The 26125-nt window shown below is 47.9% G+C and overlaps 2 protein-coding genes across 6 annotated transcripts; one reads left to right on the top strand and one right to left on the bottom strand.

Moving 5' to 3' along the window:
* Positions 1 to 96: 96 nt before the first annotated feature.
* On the top strand, positions 97 to 14463 carry Cgref1 (cell growth regulator with EF-hand domain 1). 3 transcript variants are annotated; one of them, XM_026401817.2, is made up of 6 exons: positions 97 to 180; positions 11188 to 11290; positions 12448 to 12513; positions 12600 to 12670; positions 12804 to 12925; positions 13121 to 14463. In XM_026401817.2, exons 2-6 carry the CDS (start codon positions 11205 to 11207, stop codon positions 13742 to 13744), a joined length of 969 nt encoding a protein of 322 aa, XP_026257602.1. In that variant the 5' UTR covers positions 97 to 180; positions 11188 to 11204; the 3' UTR covers positions 13745 to 14463. The 3 variants fall into 3 exon arrangements, with proteins under 3 accessions (XP_026257602.1, XP_026257690.1, XP_026257762.1); XM_026401905.2 differs by lacking the exon at positions 97 to 180 and adding an exon at positions 250 to 359; XM_026401977.2 differs by lacking the exon at positions 97 to 180 and adding an exon at positions 980 to 1065.
* Positions 14464 to 15074: 611 nt separating this feature from the next.
* On the bottom strand, positions 15075 to 25859 carry Khk (ketohexokinase). Of its 3 annotated transcripts, XM_026402390.2 has the most exons (9): positions 25279 to 25859; positions 21975 to 22091; positions 19799 to 19933; positions 19478 to 19612; positions 17660 to 17732; positions 16863 to 17009; positions 15746 to 15834; positions 15473 to 15630; positions 15075 to 15388 (listed from the first exon to the last, which is right to left on the bottom strand). In XM_026402390.2, the coding sequence occupies exons 1-9, from the start codon at positions 25368 to 25370 to the stop codon at positions 15303 to 15305; spliced, it is 1032 nt and encodes a 343-aa protein (XP_026258175.2). In that variant the 5' UTR covers positions 25371 to 25859; the 3' UTR covers positions 15075 to 15302. The 3 variants fall into 3 exon arrangements, with proteins under 3 accessions (XP_026258175.2, XP_026258031.2, XP_026258105.2); XM_026402246.2 differs by lacking the exon at positions 19478 to 19612; XM_026402320.2 differs by lacking the exon at positions 19799 to 19933.
* Positions 25860 to 26125: the final 266 nt, after the last annotated feature.

The raw sequence follows: 26125 nt of genomic DNA, 5'->3' as shown, positions 1-26125 counted from the left end.
TCTGCCCGGCCCTGGGCGGCGGCTGCAACCAGGCGGGCGGGCGACGTGGAGCGGCCACGTGGAGCCGCCCGGGGGAGGGCAGGCGGCTGGTGGCAAGGCACCCGCGGCACGGCAGCCTGGAGCTCCACGAAGCCGAAGCCGAAGCCGGAGCCCCAGCCCCGCTCAGCGCCGCCGCAGCAGGTGGGTCCGACCCCGCCCCGGACGGGCTGTGGGCGGGTACCGGGTGCCAGGGCCAGGCGGCCTCCTGCCTCTGGTCGGGATCTTAAGAGCCAGTTCCTCTGCATCCCTGCGGCTTGGACCCGACTGGAGCTGGCCCTCGCCTCTTGGCACCGCTGGGAAGAGGTCATCCTGGAGAGCAGGTAGAGGAAGGGTCTGAAAAGCGCCCCCTGAGGCCCCTTGGTTTGATGATGGGTCCCAGAATCCCCCCCCCCCCCAGCGCTTTTCCCTCGCCTATGGGAGGTGTTGCTCCAACAGCCCTGGCGGCTGGCGGCTGAGGGCAGCTGGCTGGAGATTCACCTCATCTGACATATGGCGAGGTGGAGGTTTGGGAAGGGCCCAGGGTTATCTTCTAGCTGGAAGTGGCTGGGCCCAGACCAGCTCATGTGTGCTGCACCTTTGACTATAGACCACTGTCTCCTTTCTTACAAGTAAGGGTGGGGAAGTTGGGAGGCCCAGTGGCATTGAATGGATAAATCAGAGGATTCAGTTCAGTTAACTTCCTAACAGTCGGACTTAGCTAGAAATGGAATGGACGCCTTGTGAGATGCTAGGTTCCTGTCCTGGGACGATTTGGGCAGAGATTGAATGGCCTTTTGATGGGGATACTGTGGGAAAAAATGTTGGCACTGAATGGGAAGTTACACAAGATAACTTAGAGCCCTGTCATGTCCTAGAGTATCTGAAATACTTAAGGAGCACCTGCTTGCTGCCAGTCACTTAGCCTACATTATCTCATTGCATCCTCCCCAAACCCTGGTGAGATTATGTGAGCCTCATTTTAAAACCGAAGATCCCAGGACTCAGACAGGTTGAGCAGCCTGCCTAGATCACATAGCAGTGTCAGAGGTAGGATTTAATAAGAGGTCTAACCTCAAGGCTGAGCTCTCCTCCCATGCACTGGTGCAAAAGCTTGAAAAAAATCTGAGGCAGGAGGGTCAATGTGAGTGTGTGTGTGTGTGTGTGTGTGTGTGTGTGTGTGTGTGAGAATGTGAATAACTTTACTGAATTATATCCTATTAAATAACAGTTATGGTGGCTTTATGTGTTTATTAGGCTAATTATGTTCATGAACATGATAATTATAGGAAATGCTTAGGAACATTTTTATTTGACAAACAGTGGTTCAAGGACTCCTTTATTTCTGTTGCTTACAAAAGCTTTTGTAAATGCTTTAAAATGTGTAAATAGGAACAAATTACATTATACCAACCTCATTACACATTACATGAGGCATTAATCTGACTTTCTTTGAACAATGGAGGTGGATTACTTGAACTAAAAATGTCACAGCTGGAAGCATTACTTAAGTGAATATAACATTAGAGCTGGGAATGTAGCTCAGTGATACAGCACTTGCCTAGAATGAATGACACCCCGTTTGCCCTGCAACACCACACACACACACACACACACACACACACACACACACACACACAATTTAAAAAAAAACACAAACAATATTACTCTAAAAGTTCATATGCAATTATTTAAGTTTTTGAAGTGAACTATGCCAAAGTTGTCAGAAGGGTCCAGGATATTTCAGATTGATGATGGAACAGTTTGGACCCAAGCCTTGGAAAGTGAAGTAAAAGTTTTTTAGGAGACTGTTTTTGAAGCAGAGTGTTAGGGTAATAGAACACTGAAAGATGAATCAAACATAACTTGATATCTATAGAAGGCCTTGAATGCTCAGGTAAGGACTCTGGATTGTAATAGAAATAGGAACCATTGAGGAGTTTGGAGAAGGACATTAGCAAATGAAGATTTATCTGATATGGGTGTGTATGAAGAATACACCAGAGGCAGAGACAACAGTAAAAGAATACTATATTAGTGTGTGCATGAAGAAATTTACTATCCACTTAGTAGTTGCTACACCTTTGTGTGGTAAATATTATCTCCAGTAAGCAGACAATGTAACTTAAGTTTGGTGAGGATAATTAACTGATTCAAGGTCACAGGATAATCAGTCAGTAGTGGAACTGGGAGCTGAAAATGGGTACTGCTAGTTCTGAAGCTATTCTCTGTCCTCTACACGTATTGGATAGTTACATATGTAAGGGATGCATAGGACTGAGAGGAGGAGAGAGTTAGTGATTCATGTGGGTGGGGCTCAGAACCAGGTATCTAACTTGCAAGTCTTGGTGCAAAAATGATTGAGAATTTCAAGACAGTGACAGCACAGCATTAGACTAAGTACAAGGACCCAACCCAACCCAGCAAGGCCCTATGTGACTACACAAGTTGCACACCCATGAGGCCAGCCCTTATGGAGTTGGTATTCTAATTCTTGACTGAACACACTATCTTAAAATGTAATGACTTAAAATAGAAGATAGGGGAGAGCCCTTGTGTCCTTTGGAATTCCACCAGGTGCTCTATTAATGCTTGCAAATGATCACCAGCCTGCAGACTCCACTCACTCTACCCCCAAGCATCAGACACCCTGAATGCATACTTGGGGCTGAAAATAGTCCTAGCCCTGGCATTGCTCCCTGGAAGACTAGATTATTGGATAAACTCTTCACCTCCTAGCTGGGCCATGGGAATCCTCTTTCCTTTTTTTTTTTTTTTTTTCCCTCACATACAAACAGTGATGCATAGATTTTTCTCACTTTCTTTTCTACCTTTCTTTGGAGCTATTCTTATGCAGGTATCTTAAAGGGGGCGGGGTGGCTTAGAGGCTTAAAATGGTTCTGTTGACTTTATTCTTGAGTGCATGTCTGGATAGGGTAGTTGGAGACAAGTACATTTCTATATTTCTATTCTTTCAGTGTTTGTTAGCACACCTTTAAGGCTGGGGATTGGAATTGGTAAAGGTTTGCTCACTGCCCATGGGAAGCTCTAGGTTCCCCAGGTATCTCTATCCCAATGTAGTTTTCCCACATGGCAGTGGGTAAGGGGGTGGAACTAGAACTAAGTGTAAACTACCTGGACCTGGCCATCACATGGCATCATTTCAACAATTCACTGGAGGCAAGCCACTAAATCCAAATCATATGCAACGGGAGGGGAAGGGAATTAGACTCCAGGTTTGGCAGGAATATAAAAAACTTTGTGGACATGTTTTTGGAACCATCATGGTTGGCCTGAGTAAGTAGATCAGTGGGGTTGGAGGGTGCTTCCCCCTTGTGCCCAAACTGCCACCACCAGAAAATCAGTCTTTGGAGTTCCCAAATGTCTCTTCTGAAAGGCAGCTGCTAGCGGATAGCAGTACACTAAGCCTATAATAAGTCTGGATGGCTCTGAAGGATGTAAATTACTCCAGTGACTCCTGGGGCCTAGGTCCCAGCAGAGAACAGATGGGGAGGAGAAAGCAATTAGAGAGGCTCCAAGTGGGAAGACAAGGAGGGAGGATATATGTAAAGCCACTGCAGAGCAGCCCAGGAGAACTTAAGAAGGAAAAAGTTCTAATTGTATAACAGGTGCTGTACTTTACAGGCCTTGTCTCATTTCTTCCCTATAGGCCTTGTCTCATTTCTTCCCTACAGCCCTGGGGAGAGCTCTCATTAGCCTGATGTCACAGACCTGAGATGGAGAAGGCTCTCAGCTAGTGAACTCCAAAACCTGCACTTGAATTTAGGCAGCCTGAGGTCAAGGACTGTACCCTTGAACTTTGGGCTAGACCACCCTTCCTTAGCAATTGTATCTTTCTCTCTTTTTAGATGGGGATCTCACTAATTTTCCCAGGTTGGCCTTAAGCTCATGACTTGCAATCCTCCTGCTTCAACCTCCTGAGTAGCAGGGATTACAGGTGTGTGCCACTGCACCCAAATTCTGTGGTTTTTTTTCTCTTAATTGTTTTAACATTTATATCTTTTCTTATTAAATATTTTATTTTATTTTTTTAAAGAGATAGAGAATTTTAATATTTATTTATTTTTTAGTTTTTGGCGCACACAACATCTTTGTTTGTATGTGGTGCTAAGGATCGAACCCGGGCCGCATGCATGCTAGGCGAGCGCACTACCACTTGAGCCACATCCCCAGCCCCTTATTAAATATTTTAAAGACTAAAGGGGGGGGGAAAGTATAAGAAATGTGGTACTAGCCCAATTATCAGCTTAGTATTGATAAGATAGTGCTTCACTTATAGTAGGTGCCTAAGAAATATTAAAGAAATAGACTGGGAATGTGAGCATGTGCTTAACAGTGGTAGAACATATATATGCTTAACATGTAGAGGCCCTGGGTTTGATGTACTGCAAAAACAGAAAAATAATTAAATTGTTATTGTTTATTTTTATTCTACACACATTAACACTTTCCTTCCTAAGAATGCTTGCCCCTCTGGTCTTTGTCATGTGAAATCTATGGTACTTCCCATGTGGGTTTTCAGCTTTCCATCACTGTAACAAATACCTGAGGTAACCATCTTGTAAAGGTTCATTTTGGCTCATAGTTTTGGAGGTTCCAGTCCATGCTCTGTTGGGGCCATTGCTTTTGGCTTGTTGTAAGGCTGCACATCATAGCAGGGAGTGTGTGGTAGAATAAAGCTGCTTGCCTCATGGCTGGGAAGCAAAAGATAAGAGACCCAGGTCTCACACTCCAGTACTTAAAACACCTCCAACACTTAAAAACCTCCCATTAGGCCCCACCTCTTAGAGTTTCTACCACCTCCCGATAGCACCAAGCTGAGGGCCAAGCCTCTAACACAAGGGCTTTTGGAGGACATCCAGATTTAAATGATAGCACCATAGTATCCTCTGTGGTGTCCAGCCCAGGATCCTCACCTTTTGGACTTCTCCTTCTTTCTCCTTCCGGCCAGCTGGTCCTCTCATATGCACCCCTCATTTCACCATAAAGACTGGAACCTCCAGCTGACCCACCCTTCACACCAGCAGACTGGATACAAAGCATCTCTCTGGCTCATTTACCCATGTTTCATCCAGCTGCCTGGCTATTCAGGCCCATTGAAGGCAGGGCCTTCCCACTAACCTCCTAGGAAAAGAGGCACACAACTCTGCAATTCTTGGATTTCTATTCAGTGGCTGTGAGGGTTTCAAGGGAGATTTCAAACTTCACCTCCCTGCTGAGGCTGCACCCACTGAGGACTCAGGTAGCCTCCAAGCACTAGCTGCTATCACTGTCTCCTTGAACTTGACTTATGGTCTCTTTCACTGTAAAGAGGTTTAGACTTTTTTTTTTTTTTTTTGGTACTGGGGATTGAATAAATGGGTTGAAAAATAAAAAGGGGAATTTAGCCATGGAGCCACATCCCCAACCCTTTTTATTTTTTATTTAGAGACAAGTCTTACTAAGTTGCTTAGGCTGACTTTGAATTTGTGATCCTCCTGCCTCAGTCTCTTGGGCCATTGGAATAATCCTCTTTTATTTATAAAAAGTATTTTCATTTTAAAGTCTATTTTGTCTGATGTCAGTAAAACTATACCAGCTTTCTATGGACTAGTATTACCTTTTTATTGTTTTTCATCTTTTTGCTTTCAGTCTTTCTGGATCTTTACTCTTTGTTAACTTCTTGAAAATTGGGTATAAGTGTACTTTATATTGTATACCTTTAGATAATCTCTATTTTTTTAAACTGATGAGTTTATATATTCTGTATTTATTATGATTACTGATATACTTGGGTTTGTTGTTACAACTTTATTTTATTTTTTGTTTTGTTGATTTCTTTTTTCTATTTTCCTGCCTTCTTTTGAATTGATTTAAAAAAAATCCATTCATGTCAGGCTCAGGAGTGCATGCCTGTATCTAAGCTGCTCCAGAAACTGAGACAGGAGGATCATAAGTTCAAGGTCAGACTGGAAAACTTAATGAGACCCTGGTATTAGCATGCGGCCATCCCTAATACCAGAAAAAACAAATTTCATTGATTTTTTTCCTCTACTTGTTGTAATATTGCATATTCCATTTCTATTTTTTTTAGCAATTACTTTTATATTTTAAGTTGCATGTTTGATAAAATTAATCACCCTGTCCACTCTCTTCCCAAACAACCACCTTCATTCACTTTATGTGTTTTATTGTTACATATTGTAGTTCAGACCTTTTTTGCTCCACCTATTAACCTAATTGTCATTGCTTAATGGTCGGTCTGTTTAGATTTACTCACGTATTCTCTAATCCCTTTGCTCAACATTTTTCCTTGAATTTCAGACCTCCCTTCTAAGATCCTTTCCCAGAAATTATTCTTTAGAACTTCCTTCAATGAGGAAATGTTGATGATAAATTCCCTTAAGTTGTTCATCTAAAATTGTTTTCATTTTACTTCTTTGAAGACTTTTTCTCCTGCCACATTGGGAATTGATGCTAAGCTGAGCTATAACACTGAGCTATAACCATAGCCTTGAAAGATAATTTTGTTGAGAATAGAATTCTAGAATAGCATTGTCCCCTGCTCTCTGAACACATACAAATTCTCTAATACTGCATTTGGCATTACTTGCTGTGGGGAAATTGCTGTCAGCCTAAGCACCTTACCTTCTCTTTTTCTTGATGTTCTATAATTTAAGAACAATAGCTCCAGAGATGTCTTTCTGTTTATTTAGTCCATGTGGGATTTTTGGGCTTCCTGTGTTGGAATATTAGTGTTTTGCAACCTTATGGAAAAGTCTCAGCTAGTATCTTTTCAAATACTGCTTTTATCTAATTTTATCTATTGTTTTTTCCATCCTTCATACTGCTTAACCTTTGTTTTATATTTTATCTTTAACTCAGTAAACTGCATTCTGAATAATTTATTCAGATCTATTTTCTAATTCATTAATTTTCTTTTGTTAATTTTTTTTAAAGTTGTTGATATAGACCTTTATTTATTTATTTATATGTGGTGCTGAGAATTGAACCCAGTGCCTCACACATGCCAGGTAAATGTGCTACCGCTGAGCCACAGGCCCAGCCCTCTCATTAATTTTCATATCAGCTATGTCTAATCTATTTAACTTACCTGTTGCATTTTTTAAATTAGTTTTTTATTTCTAAAAATTTTGATTTTGTTCTTCAAGTCTACTTGATTAATTGATTGATTGAGTACTGGGGATTGAACCCAAGAGCACTTTTTCACTGAACTATAGCCCTTTTTATTTTTTATTTTGAGACAGGGTCTTGCTAAATTGCTTAGGACCTTGCCAAGTTGCTGAGGCTGGCCTTGAACTTGTAATCCTCCTGTCTCTGCCTCCAGAGTTGCTGGGATTACAGACATGATCATTTTTTATAATCTCATTTCTTTCTCATAGTTTCAAGCTTTCCTTCAATTTCTTAAAGTATATTAAATACACTTACTTTATATTTCACATGTGATAATTCCAATATAGCAATTTCATTTTTGCAGGACTACTTTTGCCTGCTCTTGTTCTGCTGACTTTCATTCACAATGTCTTATTCCTTCTCATATTTATAACTTTTTGGCTGTGAGTTCAAATTTCTTGAAACTTTACCAATGGAAATTATTATAGGCCCAAATTGGAGTTGGGTCCCTCCTGTCAGTCAGTTGGAGCCACTACCAACTAAATCACCTTCAAAATAAATTATTTATGGTTCTAGGTTTTCTGAACCATACATCTGCATTAATCCAGTCCTCAAACCCACATTAGAACAAATTCTCAGGGAAGCGGAGTGCAGTGGCACATGCCTGTAATCCCATTGGCTCGAAGCCTGAGGCAGGAAGATTGTGAGTTCAAAGCTAGCCTCAGCAATTTAAGGAGGCTCTAAGCAACTTAGTGACACGCTGTCTCAAAATAAAAAATAAAAAGGGCTGAGAGTGGGGCTCAGTGTTTAAGTACTCCTGGGCTCAATTCCCTGCTAAATCAAATTCTCAGGGGATTTTTTTCCCTCCCTCTACCTGGTGCCACCGTCAAGATAGGCAGGATTCTTTGCTTCCTTTCTTCATGGCAAACTTTTGTTCACCCTTGTATTGAAGACATAGCTCTTTGGAGCTAGCTTCACCCAGGAAATTTCCTATTCATCTCTTCATATTGGTGAGCCCAATTTTTATTGCTGATCTCCTCTGCTACGTGCAGCACTCAAACTGCTAGCTCAAGTTCATGTGGGTTGAGTTTGGTGGCCACTCTTGAGGCAAAAGCTGACATCAAGCTTTCTTTTCTCCCAGATTACTATTTCCATGGTGCTTTTGTGCACTGAAAATTTCTTGCCAACTCGATGCTTTTGAAAAGATACTCTATTTTTATCCAACTTTGTAGTTACTTTCTTTGGGACACTTACTATCATACTACAAGACAGAGCAGTCTGGGCATTTTGCTGGCTCACTCAGCTGCTGGTCTATATGCCTTTGAGGGTGACTTGTTGATATGGAGATGTCAGTTCCAACTGCCTATCTTGAACAAGCCCAAGACCTTTTCTCCTTCTGGGCACAACAACTAAAACCCAAGGATCTGTAAGTGCTAGCTGGTATTGGCAAACACTTTTAGGGCAGCTGTGGTTTCAACATTCTTTTGGTGACTGGGGCTTAGAGACACTGATAAACTATGTGTCTTCACTATGGCTGTTTGGGCCAATCATACCCATAGAAAAATGAAGACAGGTTCTACCATCTCTGAGGCTTCACCTTTTTGTGGACTTCCATGCTTTGTAGATTCTTGCTCAAGGTCACTCAAAAAGGTAAATTTTTGTTTTTCTCCCCATGAGCCAGATGTTCATCTGCTCCACCCTCACAGGAAATTGATGTCCACTCTAGCAGTGGTTCTGGACTTTATTAGGGGTTGTGGAACTCTTGGAGAATTGAATGAAAGTCATGAACTTGTTTCCAGAAGTTGAGAGTCAACTCTAAAATGATCCTCAGTATTTGGGTGCAATACCTAAAATTAGGATAATTACTCAGGTGCAGAAACAGAAGTACAGCAGGGCAGGGATTAGAGCAGGTTTATTGCAGGAAAGGAAATAGAAAGTGAAATACACCCTGGAGAAAGGGCTCCACAGATCAGCCAGGGACCTAATGAAATGATTAGGCTTTGGGTTTTTGTTAGACTAGGAGGTAGGAATTTGTAGTAGAGCTAAAATGGAGTGGCAGGTAGCCATGCCTCTCTGGGCCCAGAGGTTGTCTTGCTTATTGCCTGTTTTGGGGGAAGTCATATGCCTGTGCTGTGTGAAAACTGAGAGCAGCTAGGCACAATGGTACAAGCCTGTAATCCCAGTAACTCAGGAGGCTGAGGCAGGAGGATTGCAAGTTCAAGGCCAGCCTTAGCAACTTAGTGAGGCCCTAAGCAACTTAGCAAGAACTTGTCTCAAAATAAAACATAAAAAAGGCAGCTCAGTGCACCTGGGTTCAATCCCTCGTGGCAGGTGCCTGCGTACTTGGGTCACTTGGTCCTTTCTGACCTAGCATTTCCAGCAGAAGGTCATATAATAGTCAACTGACCCTCAGAGCAGCTTGTGGGTACATGTGACCTTGGCAGTATGATGTGCACCCGTAAATTCCTGAAGGATGTGATCGATCTCTTTCTGGAATATAGCAGCTGGGGAGACTGGTGATGCCCTTCAGTGGCTCTGAGTGGTCTACCTACTTTTCTATAGCCCTCATGGTGTGGCACAATGGGTATTGAGTCTTCTAGGTCAGTTGCCAGTTAGGGACCCTTTTATAGCCACCCTGTTTCTCATTTCCCCTCTACCATTCCTTTTCATCTCTAACTAACTACACTAACAAACTTCCCTCTAGGAAAATCCAGTGTCATCCAGAGTGTAGGGTACCATGTGAGGGGGTTCCTAATCCTCTGCTTTGACCATCAAGCATCTGACGATGGGTTTAGGGTTTCAGAGCTGAACTCTGGTGGGCTTTTACTTCCTGGAAAATTCACATTAATATATACACACACCTGGAGCTAATCAGAAAGCTTTGTGTTTTGTTTTCAATTGATTGGTTTCATCAATTGATCCAATTTGACCCTTTTTAAAAATTATTTATTTTTTAGTTATAGATGGACACAACACCTTTATTTTATTTGCTTATTTTTATGTGGTGTCAGGGATCGAACCCAGTGCCTCATGCAGCTAGGCAAGCACTCTAGTGCTGAGCCACAACCCTGGTTCTGCCAATTTGACTCTTTCCATATAATCAAGTGACTTCTTTTTTTGGCGTATGTACCTACATAATATAGCTCTCAGGGGAAATTCTTATTTTTTCCTTTATACTGAGATCTGCTTTTTCTAACTGCCTTTGGTAAACAGCAACTCCTGGGCCACTGTGGTTGGACTTTGATTTGTTGCTTTCAGTCTATACCTTAGTTTGAATTTTTTAAGGAGTCTGTGCCTTTTTTTGGATTTGTCTTCCAGTGTGGTTTTAATAAGCACAAGCTAACAATCTGTCTCCCTGTCTGTGTCTCTGTTTAAGTCTTGGTCTTCATATGACTCCTTGAGTAGCTAATCTTGTCTTTTCCCTTTCTGTCTATGAAACAAATGGCCTGGGGGCTGGGGCTGCAGCTCAGAGGCAGAGCGTTTGCCAGCATGCCTGAGACACTGGGTTCCATCCTCAGCACCCCATAAAAATAAACAAATAAAATAAAGGCATTCTGTCCATCTACAACTGCAAAAAAAAACTTTTTTTTTAAAATGGCCTGGGGCTGGGGATGTGGCTCAGTAGGAGACTGCTTTACTAGTCAAAAAGCATTTTTTTAAAATAAATCCCTGGGTTCATTCCTAGCACTGCAAAATAAACAAAAATAAGTGACCTGAACTAAAGTTAGGTGCCACTTAAGGTGGTACCTCTCTGAGCACCCTGCAGGCTGACGGGGACAGAATGCATGTAATCTGGGGAGGGCCCCCTCCCCCCCCTTCCCAGCGCTGCTCTTATGGCCTGGAGCTGGAGTAGGATGGATTTTGAACACAGTGCCATGGAAGATTGCTAAGATCCACCCAGGAATCTTCCCTGGGCAAGAATCCTGTCCCCTGCACTGCAGGTAGAGGCAAGGAAAGAAGGCATTTCTGTCTGACTCAAATGGTCCCCAATATGGTGGCAGACACCCCTGTCCCCTGACACCCTAATTCTATTCCCAGATCCAGTTCTAGGAAGGATGTCACCTTGGCAGATGAGAGCGTTAATGCTGCCACTGCTGCTGCTCCCGCTGAGTCAAGCTGCTCCCAAGGATGGTGCCACAAGGTAAGGGATTAGGAGGGCAGGGCCTAGGCTGGGCCAGGGAGAGTTTTTGGAGAACTCAGAGGGTGTGGTAGGTGCCTCTGGGAGCTGGGACTGGGGAGTAGGCTCCCTGAACTCTGAATCCCCCAGTCCAACCACCTGTCCTGTGCCTATCAGAATGTCACAACATTGGCATTCAACATTTGGCTGGAGCCCTTTGGAAGCCGAGAACTCAGCTCCAAAGTGGGTGAAGAGCCAGTAAGAAGCCAGAGGCCAGGAAAAGGGCTGTGGCAAAGGGCTGTGGTCCTCTAATCAAGACCTACTTGTGGGAACACCAAAGAAATAGACATCATTCCCACATCACTTCTGTTTTATAGAATCACTTTCTAAAGGTCTAAATATAGGAAGAGTGGCAAAGGCTGGCACCTGTGACCAAAATGACTGCAACAATCCCTGACAGCTTTCTGGCATTACAAGCCTGCACTGACAAGGGCAAACAGGTAGCTCCATCTAGAACTGGGAGCACATTTTGACATATGCACCCTCTACTTGAAAAAAATAGTTAACTGTAATCTGTATCTATCTAAACCTGGGTGACACTGCCAGGCCTAGCTAGAGACCTGCTCCTTGGCTCCCAGGAATGAAGGAGTAGGCTGCCATGATCCATGTTGTCCTCCACTCATTGGACTGTCTTCTTAGGCCCCTGACTTGTGTCTATAAGGTGTGGCCTCATCTGGCCTCTACCTCATCTGATACTTTCTTTTTGTGGGGAGAGGGGACACTGGGATTGAACTCAGGGGCACTGGGCCACTGAGCCACATCCTCAGCTCTATTTTGTATTTTATTAGAGATAGGATCTGAGTTGCTTAGCACCTTGCTTTGCCGAGGCTGGCTCTGAACTCCTGATCCTCCTGCTTCAGCCTCCCGAGATGCTGGGATTACAGGCGAGTGCTACCGCACCTGGCCTTCACCTGATACTTTCTTTGGGTTTTCACTGAACGTCTAAACAAGGCAATTGCAAAAACAAAATCTGAGGAGTCTGGAAGCCTTCTTCCCCAGAAGGGTTTTGGGAATTTGAGAGAACAAGTCCCTTTGGTTCTGGGGAGAGAATTCTACTGGGAGACAGTGGTGGAAGGCTGGCAGGTTGGGCTCTCTGCAATGCTGGTCCTTCTCTCCTCCAGGCCAGACCCTGAAGCTCAGCAGCAGCCCCTGTCCAACCCCTTCCAGCCAGGCCCAGAGCAGCTCCGGTGAGTAGGTTGGGCTGGGTCCTTGGGTGACTATGTCAGGCTTGGGGACTGGCCTTGCCGGGGCTGATTTGCTACTTTCCCAACAGACTTCTGCAGAACTACCTAAAGGGACTAGAAAGAATGGAAGAGGAGCCAGAGCACATGAATCGGGAACAGGGTGAGGGGCTGCTGGGCTGCTGGGCTGGGAGGCTCAGGGCAGCCAGACTGGGACTGAGCCCTGGCTGCCCTGTTGGCTCCTGCCTTTTCCACCTGTCCTCAGGGCCTCTTCTAACTCAGCTTCTCCTCCCCAGTTCTCCTCTACCTTTTTGCCCTCCATGACTATGACCAGAGTGGACAGCTGGATGGCCTGGAGCTCTTGTCCATGTTGACAGCAGCTCTGGCCCCAAGGGCTGCTGACTTTCCCATCAACCCGGTAAGCTCTGCTGGAGACCAGGAGACCAGCTCCTTGGCACTTTGGATATTTTCATCATGACTTTTTACAGATTCCCTGTAAGAGGGAGGGGGATTAGATCCTGCATGGCAGGAATGGGGGGTATTGGGAAGGGACAAGGCTCCTGGGAACATCTTTGGACACTAGAGACCCCATGGTGACTCTGTGCTTCCACAGGTGATCCTGGTAGTGGACAAGGTGCTCGAGACCCAGGACCTGAATAGGGATGGGCTCATGACCCCTGCAGAGCTCATCAACTTCCCAGGAGAGGCCCCTGGGAATGCAGGGCATACAGAGCCCAGAGAGCACCTCGCTCCAGCTCCTCAGGAACTGCAAGCTGCTGGGAGGCAGCCCCCATTGGCTAAGGTCCCACTGAAACAAGAAACCCTGGAAGCCCTAGGTCTCAGAGAAGAAGCCGGAGGCCAGGAAGAAGCCAGAAGGGAATCCTTGGAGCCTATACAGGAGGCTGGGCATCAGGCGGGGGCTGAAAGAGATACTCCAGGCTCCACAGGGGAGGCTAGGGGGCAGGTAGAGGCTGAAGGAGATGCCCCAGGTCCTGGGGGGGAGGCCAGGGGACAGGTAGAGGCTGAAGGAGATGCCCCAGGTCCTGGGGGGGAGGCCAGGGGACAGGTAGAGGCTGAAGGAGATGCCCCAGGTCCTGGAGGGGAGGCCACAGGACAGGCAGTGGCTAGGGACAATGGAAGGGAAGGCAAAGAGCTTCCAGGAGAAACACTGGAGTCCAAGAACACCCCAAATGAGTTTGAGGTCCATAATATTCAACTGGACAATGATGAGATGTAAGCCTGGAGGAGACAGGCCTGTGTCCCTTGTGTTCTCTGTGAAGGAACATAAGCTCAAAGGGTGGGGGTGTATATGTTGGAATGAGGACCACCTCTGGCCTTTCTGGCCCCAGTGGATGGCAGGTCTTTCTCTGCAGGTCTTTCTGAGCTTAGGGGGCACCGTAAGTTAAGGGACAGCTTTCAGGCCCAAACAACAAATAAACAATGAAATGAATTCTTCCCCTGGGCCATTTCTCCACCAGTCCATCCCCAATGGGCACAGGGCATTGGGAACTAGACAGGCCTCTTAGAGGGGCAGAAATTCAGCTTTCCCAGTGTGCCTGGGCCTGGGGTGCCGAGACAGCAGAGTCTCTAGTACTAGCTGCAGATAACCCCATGAAGAAGGCTCAGTTTACCCCTGGGGCCCAAACAACCTCCTGTTCCCTCTTTACTGGGTTCAGATACCCTGTGCCCTCCTGCAGCTCAGGACAGATGGTCCCTATCACCCTGTCTCTGTGCAACACCCCCCAGTAATATTAGTAATAACTATCATTTTATTGAGAGCCTAGTATATACCAAGTACGATGCTGACATTTTAGGTTGTCTGATTTTTATCCTCACAATAATTCTATGACCAGGCAGAATTAGCCCCATTTGACATAAAAGGGATTGCAGAAGGTGGAGTTAAATAATGGGCCATAAAGTGTCACATGGCTAATAAATGGCAGAATTGAATTCAGACCTCAGGCTGATACCCATGCTCTTGATCACGTTACATGGCGTCACCCTTCCTGTGCCAACTCCAATATGGGAGTTGGCCACAATAGGATTTGGACCATTTGGACCTGACCTACCAGAGGGACAGCAACACTTTGTATCTGGGCCACATTTGCACCTTAACCACACGGCAGACTCTGGGGCAGCCAATGGAAGCGGTATTTTTGGACTATGAGGGCCCCACAGAACCACAGAGTTGGCTCCTGCTCACTGGCCTGTGGTCTGGCATGCTGACTCCTGGCTCTGGGGCCTCTAAGTGGAACCTGCACAGAGCAGAGGCTTTCCTCAAGGCTTCTGGTTATGGATGGCTGGGCTGTGGCATGAAATGTCCTCTTCAACCAAGAGAGCTCAAGGTCTCTCCCTCTCCCCTACTCGTGGATGATCTATCTTCACAGGGGAAAGCTGAGCCTCCCACACAGCTGACCACAAGACCAGGTGCTTCCTGCTGCTGTGGCAGCAACTCCTCTGGGAGTCATGGAGGTTAATTTGGGGAATGGAGAAAAAGAGGAAAGACCATAGTGTTAAAGTCTCAGAGCAGTTTCAACATCAAGAAGGACAAATAGGTGGCCAGAGGAAACTGGCTCAGGGGAAGATTTATTTGATCTGAGGCTCGGCAGGGTGAGATATGGGGAAAGGGAGGGACAAAGGACACAGGACACAGGCAGAGTCCTTCCCACTGACCACATCTGCCTGGGTTCAGGGCAGCCTGGATGCCAGGCTAGACAGAAGGGCGAAGGCAGTGGTAGCCAGTGATGCCAGCCTTCAAGGGAGACGATGAGCCCGTGTCTCCTGCCACATGGCCCTCACACGATGCCATCAAACCCCTGCAGGCCACACTTCTTGCCAGCCACCTGGCAGCCAAATCTCAGTGCCTCCTGCATGCTCTTGCCTAGAGGAGGGACAATAGTGGGTCATCCTGGTGTTCTTAACAAGGGTAGGCCTCAGTCCTGACCCTGCTGGCTGGGGTACTCACCCTGGGCGAGGCTGAAGATGACAGAGGCATTGAAGGTATCTCCAGCCCCCAGAGTGTCCACTACCCGGGGTGGTGGGAAGGCATCCGAATGGAGCAGCTGGCCATCAGGGCCCAGGGCATCAGCACCCTCCTCAGCCCAGGCACAGACAAGGGTGGCCCTGTAAGACTTCCACTCAGCTGGGGGTTGGCCCACTCCAGACCTGTCAGGGCAGACCCTGGGAGTCTAGGCTCCCCCACCAACTCCCTAAGGCCCCTTCTGGCTTCCCCACTCACCCTTTCCTCACACGACCATACAAGCCCCTCAGGGCTTCCACTGCTGACTGGAACCCCAGGTGCTTGGCCACATCTTTGCTGACAAACACCTGTGGGCAGTGGAAGAGAAGCTGGCAGCCACCTCTAACTCTAGTCACTTACCAACAAAAGCCCTGTGTGGCCCTAGGCTATAGCATGATTCCCCCAACATGGCCACATAAATCTCCAACATGGCATCTTGCTGTCCCGTTTTTATGCTTGCTTAAAACATGCTAGACTATAGCCTTATGAATTGTGAAGGCAAAACCCTGTCTACTTGCTCTAGGATCAGCGAATTGAAAACCCACAGAGAGCCTGGAATGCCATCTTAGGGTGAAATCTATCCTGTCCAGTCAAAGCACCCTGGCTCTCAGGAATAGTTTTGTTTTGTTTTCCCCACACCACTGTGCCCTCTAGAGCCTGTTTCTTCATCTGTAAAACAAAGCTTGAGGGTTTCTAGAAATCCACCACTAACTATACGATCTAATCTCCAGAAACAGTTTTTGTTTAAAAAAAAAAAAAAGAAAAGAAATAGAGCTGGTTCTACCCCTACCAATTAAAAAAAAAAATGAGGAGGTGAGGCTGAGGCATTCGTTTTTTAAAAATGATACACCAAGGCTGAGGACCAAAAGCTAGACATCTCCAACCAGCTTTGGCTTTGATGCTGGGATGGTTACCTAAATTGAATTTGTACTAGGCTCTGCCCAGTTGTGTAAGTCTCCTTCTCACCTTCCCCTCAATTCTAGTAGATTCTACAACCTGCCACTCACACCCCAGAGTTGGAAGAGGCCTGAAACCAGAGAACAGTTCAGTTCCCTCATTTTGCAGAGAAAAAGACAGGAGGCCCAAGAGGAGATGCCTGTGGTTTTCCAGGCCGTGAGCAAACCCTCTGGGCACACTTATTCCTGTGCACCCACCTGAGGTAGAAAAATCCTACTTCTTGGCCACTGGAGAACCTACAATTGGAGCTCTGGCCCTTCCAACATTGCCACCCCAGAGCTGCCATTTTGAGTGTGGCAGGCAGGTCAGGGGCCTCTCCAGCTCCCTTTAAGAACTGAGTTAGCTGGATGTGGCAAGAAGGGGCTGCAGGGGCACTCACCAACTCCCCATAGCCAAACAGCTGGAACAGCTCCTCTCGGGGCTTCTCTATCTCCACGGATACCCGGATCTTCTGCTCTGGAGGCTGCCTGGCATTGTGATGCTCTATCCGCTGCAGCATCTTTATCTGTTCTGAAACATTCCTGCCCTGGGACAGGACAGGGTAGCTCAGGCAATTCTGGCCAATCTAGCTCATCCTCCCTCCCTGTTGGACTTTGGGTGAGGAGGGAGAGGAGCTGGGGAAGCTGAGCTGGAACCTCATCCTAAGTTACAAAATTCTAGGGCTGCCATAGACTCTGAAGACCTTACCAACTAGCTCTCCCATTTCACAGATGTGAACACTATAGAATAAGAGGCTTTCTGAAGGACCTGCAGTAAGTTAAATGAGTGGGATAGGGCTGGAACTCAGGACTCCTTGGGTTTCCTTTGACTAGACTTCAAAACTTCTCCCCTGGATGAAGTTCTCTTTGAGATCTGGGTCCAACCTTCTTATTCCTGCTTCCTCAGATGTAAGATAGGTCAAGCCCTAAGCAGCCAGCCTCCTGCCAGAGGTAGAGCTGGGCAAGGCAAGGCCACCATAACACAAAAAGTAGCAGAGCCAGTGCCTCCTTCACCCAGTCCTTGTGGGCCTTAGTTTTCTTACCTGAAAGACTTAGGGAGAATGGAGAGGGGAGGTGGGGGGGTGGATTCATTTATTTCTAAGGTACTTCATGGTCCAAAGAACCCAAGAAGGAAGCAGAACATGTGGATGGGCCTGGCAGGCTGAACCCCTAGAAACACAGGTAAGGCAGGGCTTGCCTCAATGTGAATCCACTTGAACCGCGTCAGATCCACCTTCTCAAAGTCCTTAGCAGACACATCTGGTAGGTTCCTGGGTCACAAGATGGGAAGGATAGAGAAGAAAGGGCATAAGGTCAGCCAGGGCCATGATCTCTGACTGACTGCTAGGGGCCCTCTGCCTACTAGCACTGCTAATGGTAGAGCAGGGTGCCAAGAAGCACAGGGTTCTCAGCCTCAGCTCTAGGATAAGCTCTGTACCAGTTTGCTGAGGTTCCCCTTTCTGAGACTGATGCTGTACTATTTCTAAGGGTAAACTCATCTACAACGTGTGCCAAGGGGCCAGCTCTGTGTGCTCTGGAGACCACATCTCCCAGAATGCTCTCAAAGTGCCAGGGACTACACTAGCTCCTAGCAAAGCTCTCTCCCCATTGAACTACAAAGCCTATGGCCACCCTGCAGGGAGCTAACTCTAGTCCTGCTCAGTTCTGGTGCTTCAGCACTGGGAATTTGTTCATAACACCCAGAGCACCCTATTCTGAGTTTAGCAGCTTCCTGTTGTAACCCTGAGATCAAAGTTGGCACTTGAGGAAAAGTTTATGTTTGGCTGTCCTATATGTGGAGACCCAGGAAGAGATCTATCTCAACCCGCCTTGGCCAGAGACCTACATCCAGCTGATGTCCTCCCTCTGTGTTCTGAGGCTGAATCCTTGGTCCACTTCACTAACTGTGTGACCTGAGGCTGCTTCCCCATCTCTCCATGGCACTGAAACCCCCAACCTCATGGGATTGAAACCTACCTGCTGAAGTTGGAGATGTGTGTGTGAACATGTCTGGATAGAGACCAGTGGGCAAGAAACATTTCTCCCCAAAGTTCCTCCCCTCCCTTCTTGTGAGTCCCATGTTGTATCCTTGATCAAAGTTGCTCCAGATTGTTGCTTAATGGGCAGATGACAATGACTGCCCAATCTTAATGTCACCTCTAACACATATGTGTACCTACTCACTCTGGGACACATGGACCCCAAGGATCATAAAGTCTGTCTTGACATAACCTCCCTCTTCCCTAGGTCCAGGGGTCATGCTAGACAATAGAGAGCCTGAACCCCAGGGCAGCCCTAACAGTTCCTGGCACACACTAGGTTCTCAGTAAACTGAACCTCTGGGATTCTTCAGGAGGGAATCTGGAGGGGAAGGAATGTCAAGCCCCACGGGACCTCTCCTGAGGACCGTGGGACACCAGAGGGATATCCCCAAGTTTACCACCACATCAGATGGTCCTGACCTGCTGACCCAGTTTCCCTTCCCTCTCCATTAGCAATAGCTGCCAATGGTGTGTGGTGTGTTTGGTTTCATCATGCTAGGACTTTTGGGTGCCCCTCATCCCTTTTGGACACACAGAACCCAGCTCTTGATGCCATGCCACAGGGTGGCAACCCTGGGGCTGACTCTGAAAATCTGAGTCCCCTATCCTAGTTGGTATAATATGGATTGATTTACATCTCCCACCCCTCTGTCCTGGGAACAATTTCCCCACACCCACACCCAAGCTGCTGATTGACTAATTATGAAAGAATCACATCATCAATCACATTTTGTACAGGTCTGCCTGCTCATTATTGGTGTTGACCAAGGCCAAGTGACCAGGCAGACCAGAACCCACCTCTTCCCACCTCACTTCTCCCCTAATTGAAAACAATTCAGAAATCACTGAACAGTTGGACTTGGGGGCAATTTCTGATTCAGAGAAGCCATTGGCGGGGGGAGCTGGGTTGTCCCCAGTGGTGAATGAGGGAACTGATTGGTGGGTTGTGGCAGGTTGAGGCCAGGGGGCCTTACGTGTCGTAGAGCACAATGGTACGGGAGCCACTGGAGTTGTTGACGATGCAGCAAGAGCAGGGGGTGTCCCCTCTACTCTGCCAGGCCACATGAGACACATCTATGCCTCGCCGCCTGAAGTCAGCCACCAGGAAGCTTAGGGTGGAGCCCGAGCCAGAAAAAGGGCAAGGAGACACAGATTAGAGCCCACACATGGCCTGGACCTCCCACAGGAGTGGGAAAGCGGTGCTAGAGCACATGGCCTATGAGAGAAGAAGGGTCCTGTCCTGGACGTTTGGTGACAGCGGCGACATCTGGCAAAGCACAAACAGGTGCACAAACCTGTAGGCATGGAGGATGGTGCGGCTACCACTGGTCTCGTTGATGATGACTGTGGAGATGGGGATGGAGCCCAAGGTCTGAAAGACCGTGTAGCGTAGGTCCACGGAATAGCGACGGAGGTCATCCAGGACAAAACTGCCAGGGTGGAGTAACCCAGGGGAGGTGCAGTTCGGCAAGGGTTTGGGGGACTGGAGGGCAGCTGGCAGGGCCACTAGGGACCCTGAAAAGCAAGGTGTGAGCAGAGGGGGCTGAGAGAGAACTAAGAATCCCAGTTTGCTACAGGCTGTGCAAGAGGGGCCTGGCAGGGGTGCAGAGCCTGGAGCTCAGAGAGAGAAACACAAAAGGACATTCTTTTAGGTCCTGACTACAGCAAACTCTAACTCTTGACTCCGTCTTCCAGTACCGCTCAGGTTGGGAAGATTTGCTCCTGCTCATAAAGCCAGATAGGGGATAGATTTGAGGTCTAGAACCTATATCCTATTTGAATCAAGCAGGTGTGGGCATTGTAGCCTTTCAAGCAAGGGCCAGGCCAAGGCAGAATTAATTATTAATCACCAAGGTGATACTTTGTACCCCCCATTTGATACTTTGTACCTGCCCTCTGCATGATCACTCCCATGGAGCTCTTCTCTTTGGAGTCCCTTCCAGGCCTCCCATGATTCCTCTCAATGCTATGCTGGCTTTCATAGTGCCCAGCCAGGAATTGGTGCTGCTTGGTGGGCCTGCTCACTAGCGTGTTCTCTCCAAGCCAGGTTAAACGCTCCCTGGGCAATAAGATGGCTTTGATGCCTGAGGCCCCTCCAGTTTGGGCCTGGTTAGGACAACTTCCTAGAATACCTTCCAAGCAGAGCGAGCCCGGGAACATCCTTTCAAGAAGACTGCACCAGCAGGAGAATTAGGAGCTCAGCCTCACCATTCCTGAGCCTTCTTGGAATCACACTGTTCTGTGCTCAAGAGCTCGCAGCTATGCCCAGCAATCCAGCACCATACTGGGTTTTCTCATTGACTTGCAGTAACATCAAAGTTGGATAAGACAGAGTTGTGGGCATCTTACAACTCAAGGATACTTTAAGTAGTAGTTTTCCCAAAGTAAATAAGGTTTGGTTTACCAAATAACTTTTTGCACCTACAGTGCCTAGCATAGAGTAGGTGCTCATTAAATGTTTGTTGAACACATGAGGCGAATTCGGAATGGCCCACCCACCAGCATGATTGCTTTATAAAGGAGAGGTCACCGTCCTAGGCAAGAGCCACAGTTCTGCCTTCAACTAGGAGGGAAGGAGCTAACGGAAGAGGGTTAACAAGTGATGAGCCCTTGGTGCCAAGTCCCTCTGTCCCATCTCCAGGACAGATTCTCTCCCCCTCCTTGCTTTATGCCAGCTCCTTGAGGCAGAGAGTTTGGCTGTGACTCAGGAAGTTGGCCTCTGGCAACAGCCCCTTCAAACCAGGGTTCAAAGGGCTGTGCTTCACAGGACAGCAACCTGGCAGTCTGCCCTGATGCCCACAGTGGGCCTCATTCCTGATATGTGCTTGCTGAGTCGGCAGTGCCAGAGGTCAAAGGGCTTTTGGGTCCTTGCAGCAGTCAACACGGAGAAAGCGCGTGGGCCACTTATGGACCGCAGCCTCCACCGCAGGCTGGGACGTGTGGATTATAGGCTACCTCTAGCATGTGGCTTTGAGATGTCCCCAGCTGGGCACTCTTGCTACTTCAGTGAATAACAAGGACATGAACATTGGCCCTGCCCTTCAATGGGGATATAAATTGTAGGCCTGGGCCCTGGGATCATGGGTGCTGGATGTTCCTGAGGAGGGTGGGGACAGTATGTCCCTAACTGCCTTCTCCCTTAAGCACAGCCAAGATAAAGGTCTGGAGAAGGGCAAAGGGAATCCATCACAATCTGTAGGAAGCAAGGAAGGAAGCAAAAGGTGGGGAAACCAAGGTCGGCTTTGCTGTGAGCTGTGGAAAAGAAATCTTTGTAGGAACAGCGTTAATACCCGAATGGTGGACAGGCCACCTCAGACAGGTCTCAGAGTCTGGACTCCGCTGTACCCACTCCCACTCATTTCTGGTGGCCACTATTCATTTCTTCTACCCCACCCACCCAGGGCTCAGACACCCTTCTCTCCACACCCTGAAGGCAAGTGTCCCCCAGCAAGGGCTCCCTCCTGCACTCACTCGGCAACAGGGCCAGAGGCCAGCGAGCCCATGAAGGCACAGGGGGCTCCGAGCAGGGACAGGACGGTGCAGGAGTTGGACGCGTTGCCTCCACGTTGCCATCTCTGGGAGAGACACCTGGAAGGCACAAGGCAGGTCCCTCCCTGCAGCACCAGTAAACTGGTCCTGGGAGAAGCAAGGCCAACGACTGTCCCTCAGAGAGCACCTAGGCAGCTGAGGCTCAGCCAGGGGAAGGGGCTTAGCTGTGGGCCAGTTCTGTCCCTGAAGAGTGCGTTACATTCAAGCTCAAAACATTTACTTTTTATGTTTTTACCTGATCTTAGGGCAGGAAAGCACTCACTGGGCTCCATCACTAACTCTGGGTCCGCTTTTTGGTCACAATGACCCCTTTCCTCCAGTCAGAGTTGCTCCCAAGAGGCCATCCTTTCAGCTTCCCCCTTGATGGCCAGATCAACTCCTAAGGCCTCCTCTCAAAGGGATCACATGTGCAATCTACTCCTGTCTCAGGAGAGTCAACTTCAACAATAAAACACCTTACAAAATGAAATGAGCAAGAAAGGAAAGCAAACCCCATGTTGTGATTCCTTAAGAAGTTTGTAAGGGCTGGGGATATGGCTTGCCCTGGCATGAATGAGGCCCTGGTTCCATCCCCAGCACCACAAAACAAAAATAGGTGACCTACTATGTCAAAAGTTCAAAAAATTTGAGTGCAGACCGGTTTTTCTCCATCTGTACTGAAAATCTATCAAAAGGAAAGTAACAATATACACCTGAAGGAGCTGGAGTTGTGGCTCAGTGGTAGAGTGCTTGCCCAGCAGGTATGAGGCACTGGGTTTGATCCTCAGCACCACAGAAAAATAAATAACGATAATAAAGGTATTGTGACAATCTACAACTAAAAAAAATTTTTTTAAAAGATATACCTGAAGAATTTCCATTATCAACAACAACAAAAATGATAAATAACCACTAATTAAGAGAAATAAGTGAAATCGAATCTTTGGACTCAGGTATACTTGTACACAAAACTTTGAAGTTCCCTTCAGGGGAATATGATCTCATGAGGAAAAGAGGATGCAAATTTGTAAAGGGTCAAAGAGTCATCAAGCCATGTGCTTTAGGGAAATTTTCAAGCAAAGAAAGGAGGAGCCTAGAGGAAATGGGACTTGCTAAAGATCATACGAATAGTTAATGGTAAAGTTGATATTAGAACCCAGGTTTCCCAACTCCAAAGCCACTACTATGTATCCTGTATTTTGAAACAAAAATCAATTAAGCCCAAGAATCAATGAGGTTTCTAAGAAGGGTTGCAGGATATCACCCTGAACAACCCTTCGATGTCTCACTGATACTCTTGTGTGGAGCTGCTCAGCAGACATAAAGACACTTTGGGGAAGGTTCTCCTTGACATAGGCCTTGGGAGGTAGGGGCCACTCTTCACAGGTCTGGCTGAGCTCCATAACCTCAGAGTTCCTGGGACAGGCAGAGCTCAGATGACCACGAAGGAATGGGTCCAACTCAGGCTTGCTCTTCTGAGGGGCCCAGCAGAGTCCAGGAGCCGGGCTATAGAGAAACAGTGCCATGAGGTGGGGGAGGCAGGCAGCACACCAGAGGGCAAGAAGCTGAGAAAACAAGGGAAGGTCTCTTACAGAGGTACTTCCCATAGGATCCAATTTCTGAAGCTGCCTCATCAACATGGGAGCTAGCAGGCCCTCCTTCTCCTGGCCTCCTACAGCATCAAGTTTAAAGAGAACAACAATTCAAGTCTTCCTTGGTCCTTGCACAATCCTTGGAGAAACTACAGTGCTGGAATTTGCATGTTCTCCTGAGAGGAAGGCTAACTCCTCACTGAGCACCAGGTCCTGGGGCGGGTTCTACTTTGGTAGGTGAGTTAGGTCTACATAGCAGCATATCTAGTGCCCCTTCCCCACTGTCTCTGCACCCTGACAAGGGGTTCTAAACCTCTGACAAACAAAGCAGCCCAAAGCAGAGGGTTAACTCCATGAGATGAGAGGCAGCAAAAGGACAGGAAAGACAGGAGATGGCAGAGGACCGCAGCGCTAGACTTGGAGGTAGGAGACATAAATTGTAATCGCTGCTCTGCTACTTACTAAATATGGGGCCTGATAAAAATCATTGAATTTCTCCAGATCTTCAGTTTCCTCATATATAAGAAGGATTTGACTGGTGCTTACACAGGTCCCAGGGAAGGTATGAAACAGTGAATGTGACAGTGCTCTGTGGACTCAAAGCCAGAAGGGCAACCTGGTCTCCTGCTTCGGCCAGCCTTATAGCTGTCCATGCTGTAGCATCTTGCCAGAGTTCAGCCCTGAACTGCATTTCATCGAGTTCTTGGGTGAGACAACCAATAGCTAAGGAGCAATTCTCATTGCTTGGACTAGTAGGCTGCACCAAGAGAAAGCCAGTGTTCCATCCCTCAGAAACACCTCAGTGGCTTGACACTGGGTGGCCCTTATCAAGAGTAAAGATAAGGGCTGGAGTTGTAGCTCAATGGTAGAGCGCTTGCCTAGCACATGTGAGGCAGTGCGTTCTGAAGCTCAGCACCAGATTTAAAAAGCAAAGAAATAAAATAAAGGTATTGTGTCCATCTATGACTAAAAATACTACAAATAAAATAAAAAGTAAAGATAAGAACTGTCCAATAACTTTTCAACTTCAGCTTCCACTGTTGTTCACCTGTCTTTGTAAAAAGGCCTCTGGTAGATTCCTTTTGGATTTAACATTAGAAAAAAGCTTCCCCTGACCCTGATGCCACAGAGCTAGTGAGCCCTGAGCTGTAGTCAAAGCTCAAATGCCAATCTAACTGCACATACCTTTCACTGCAAGCGACCTCATATTTTTAAGAAATAGTTGAGATATGTGTGTGGCAAATAAATTAGAGGTAAATTCGGTGAGAGGCAAGTGCATAGGTTTGGAGTTTTAAAAAAAGGAAAACTGGCTCCACACCTTCTGCGTCTTCCTAACTGCACCCCCTTGGGCGAATCACTTCATCCCTCAGTCTCTACTGGCTTGTAAAATGGGGATCCTGGTGCCGGGCACAGTCCCACAGTTGAGATGGGAACAGGCTACAAACTGTTATACAAAGCCTGAGTCTTATCTTGAAAGTCCTCCATTCTCTCCTCTCTCCTGAGAGCTCCCAGGCTTCCCTGGCAGAGGGCTTTTGAGGTTGGACCCTCACCGCCTCATTGTGGGGTCCCTGGCTCAGCACCCTGGAACACTGGCGCCGGGCGCTGTTGCAGATCCAACAGCCTGTGGGGTCTCCGAGGGGCCTGGGCGCCCCTACCTGCTATCCGTGTCCTCCTCCGGGTACTTGTCCACCACATTGATGATGTCCAGCACCACCAGCCCCACGCATAGAATTTGCTTCTCTTCCATGAGGCTGTGCCCCGAACCTCCTGCCCGTGGCGGGGTGCCTGTCAGAATCTGTCTCTTATCCTGGAGAATGGTGTTCTGGCTCCCGGGGGCTGCCCTGGCTCCTCCTCTGAGCGCGGGGCTCCTCCTTCAGGGAAGCGCCTGCGGCGTCGCGGAGAAGTGCAGTGGGGAGGGGTGCAGGTGGCCTGGCCCTGTAGATGGAAGCTCCTCCCACTTTTCGCCCTGAGTTTCCTCACTGGGCGGATGCAAACCTCTAGAGCGCAGCTAGGCAATCCCAAGAATGCAACGCGAAAGGCGCTAGTAATGCGCCACCTGGCCCGCCCTGCCCTGCACCTGCAGCTCTGACTCCTGACCCTGGACAATCGCGTGGAGCCTGGTCTGGCCGCCACAGCCCTGAGCTCGTAGCCCCAGCCTCCGCTAGTTCGGGCCCACCGCCCCGACCCCGAAACCCGGGCCTTCCCAGCCTGCACCCCACCTCCGCCGCCCAGAGCCAGGAGGACTGCGGGGCGTCACGTGACGGGGAACCCGGCCCAGCTGCTCTAAGGTCTCGCGCCCAGCGACCTCTGGCGGACGCGGGAGAATAGGCACGACCAGGAGGACGTGCTGGCTGGGGCCCGAAGATGCTGGCTCACCTGGCGGCCAGTGCCCCGCACTCTAGGCGGGCGGAGCCACCCGGAGCCGAGCCAAGCGGGCCCCGGGTCCCCTCCATAGGCCTCTCCTCGCGTCACGTGTGCTCCTGTCTACCCCTGAGCACGCAC

The sequence above is a fragment of the Urocitellus parryii genome, chromosome 12 (assembly GCF_045843805.1).
Source record: "Urocitellus parryii isolate mUroPar1 chromosome 12, mUroPar1.hap1, whole genome shotgun sequence".
NCBI lineage: Eukaryota > Metazoa > Chordata > Mammalia > Rodentia > Sciuridae > Urocitellus > Urocitellus parryii.
Note: the sequence above shows the minus strand (reverse complement) of the source record. Positions and strands in the feature narration are given on the sequence as shown.

Coding starts and splice junctions, on each gene's coding strand:
- Cgref1 (XM_026401817.2), top strand. CDS start 11,205: ATGTCACCTTGGCAGATGAGAGCGTTAATGCTGCCACTGCTGCTGCTC. Junction 12,514..12,599: donor CCAGGCCCAGAGCAGCTCCG/GTGAGTAGGTTG, acceptor CTTTCCCAACAG/ACTTCTGCAGAACTACCTAA. Junction 12,926..13,120: donor CTGACTTTCCCATCAACCCG/GTAAGCTCTGCT, acceptor GTGCTTCCACAG/GTGATCCTGGTAGTGGACAA.
- Khk (XM_026402390.2), bottom strand. CDS start 25,370: ATGGAAGAGAAGCAAATTCTATGCGTGGGGCTGGTGGTGCTGGACATC. Junction 19,934..21,974: donor GCCTCTGGCCCTGTTGCCGA/GTGAGTGCAGGA, acceptor CCACCCTGGCAG/TTTTGTCCTGGATGACCTCC. Junction 19,613..19,798: donor ACCATCCTCCATGCCTACAG/GTTTGTGCACCT, acceptor CTCCACCCTAAG/CTTCCTGGTGGCTGACTTCA.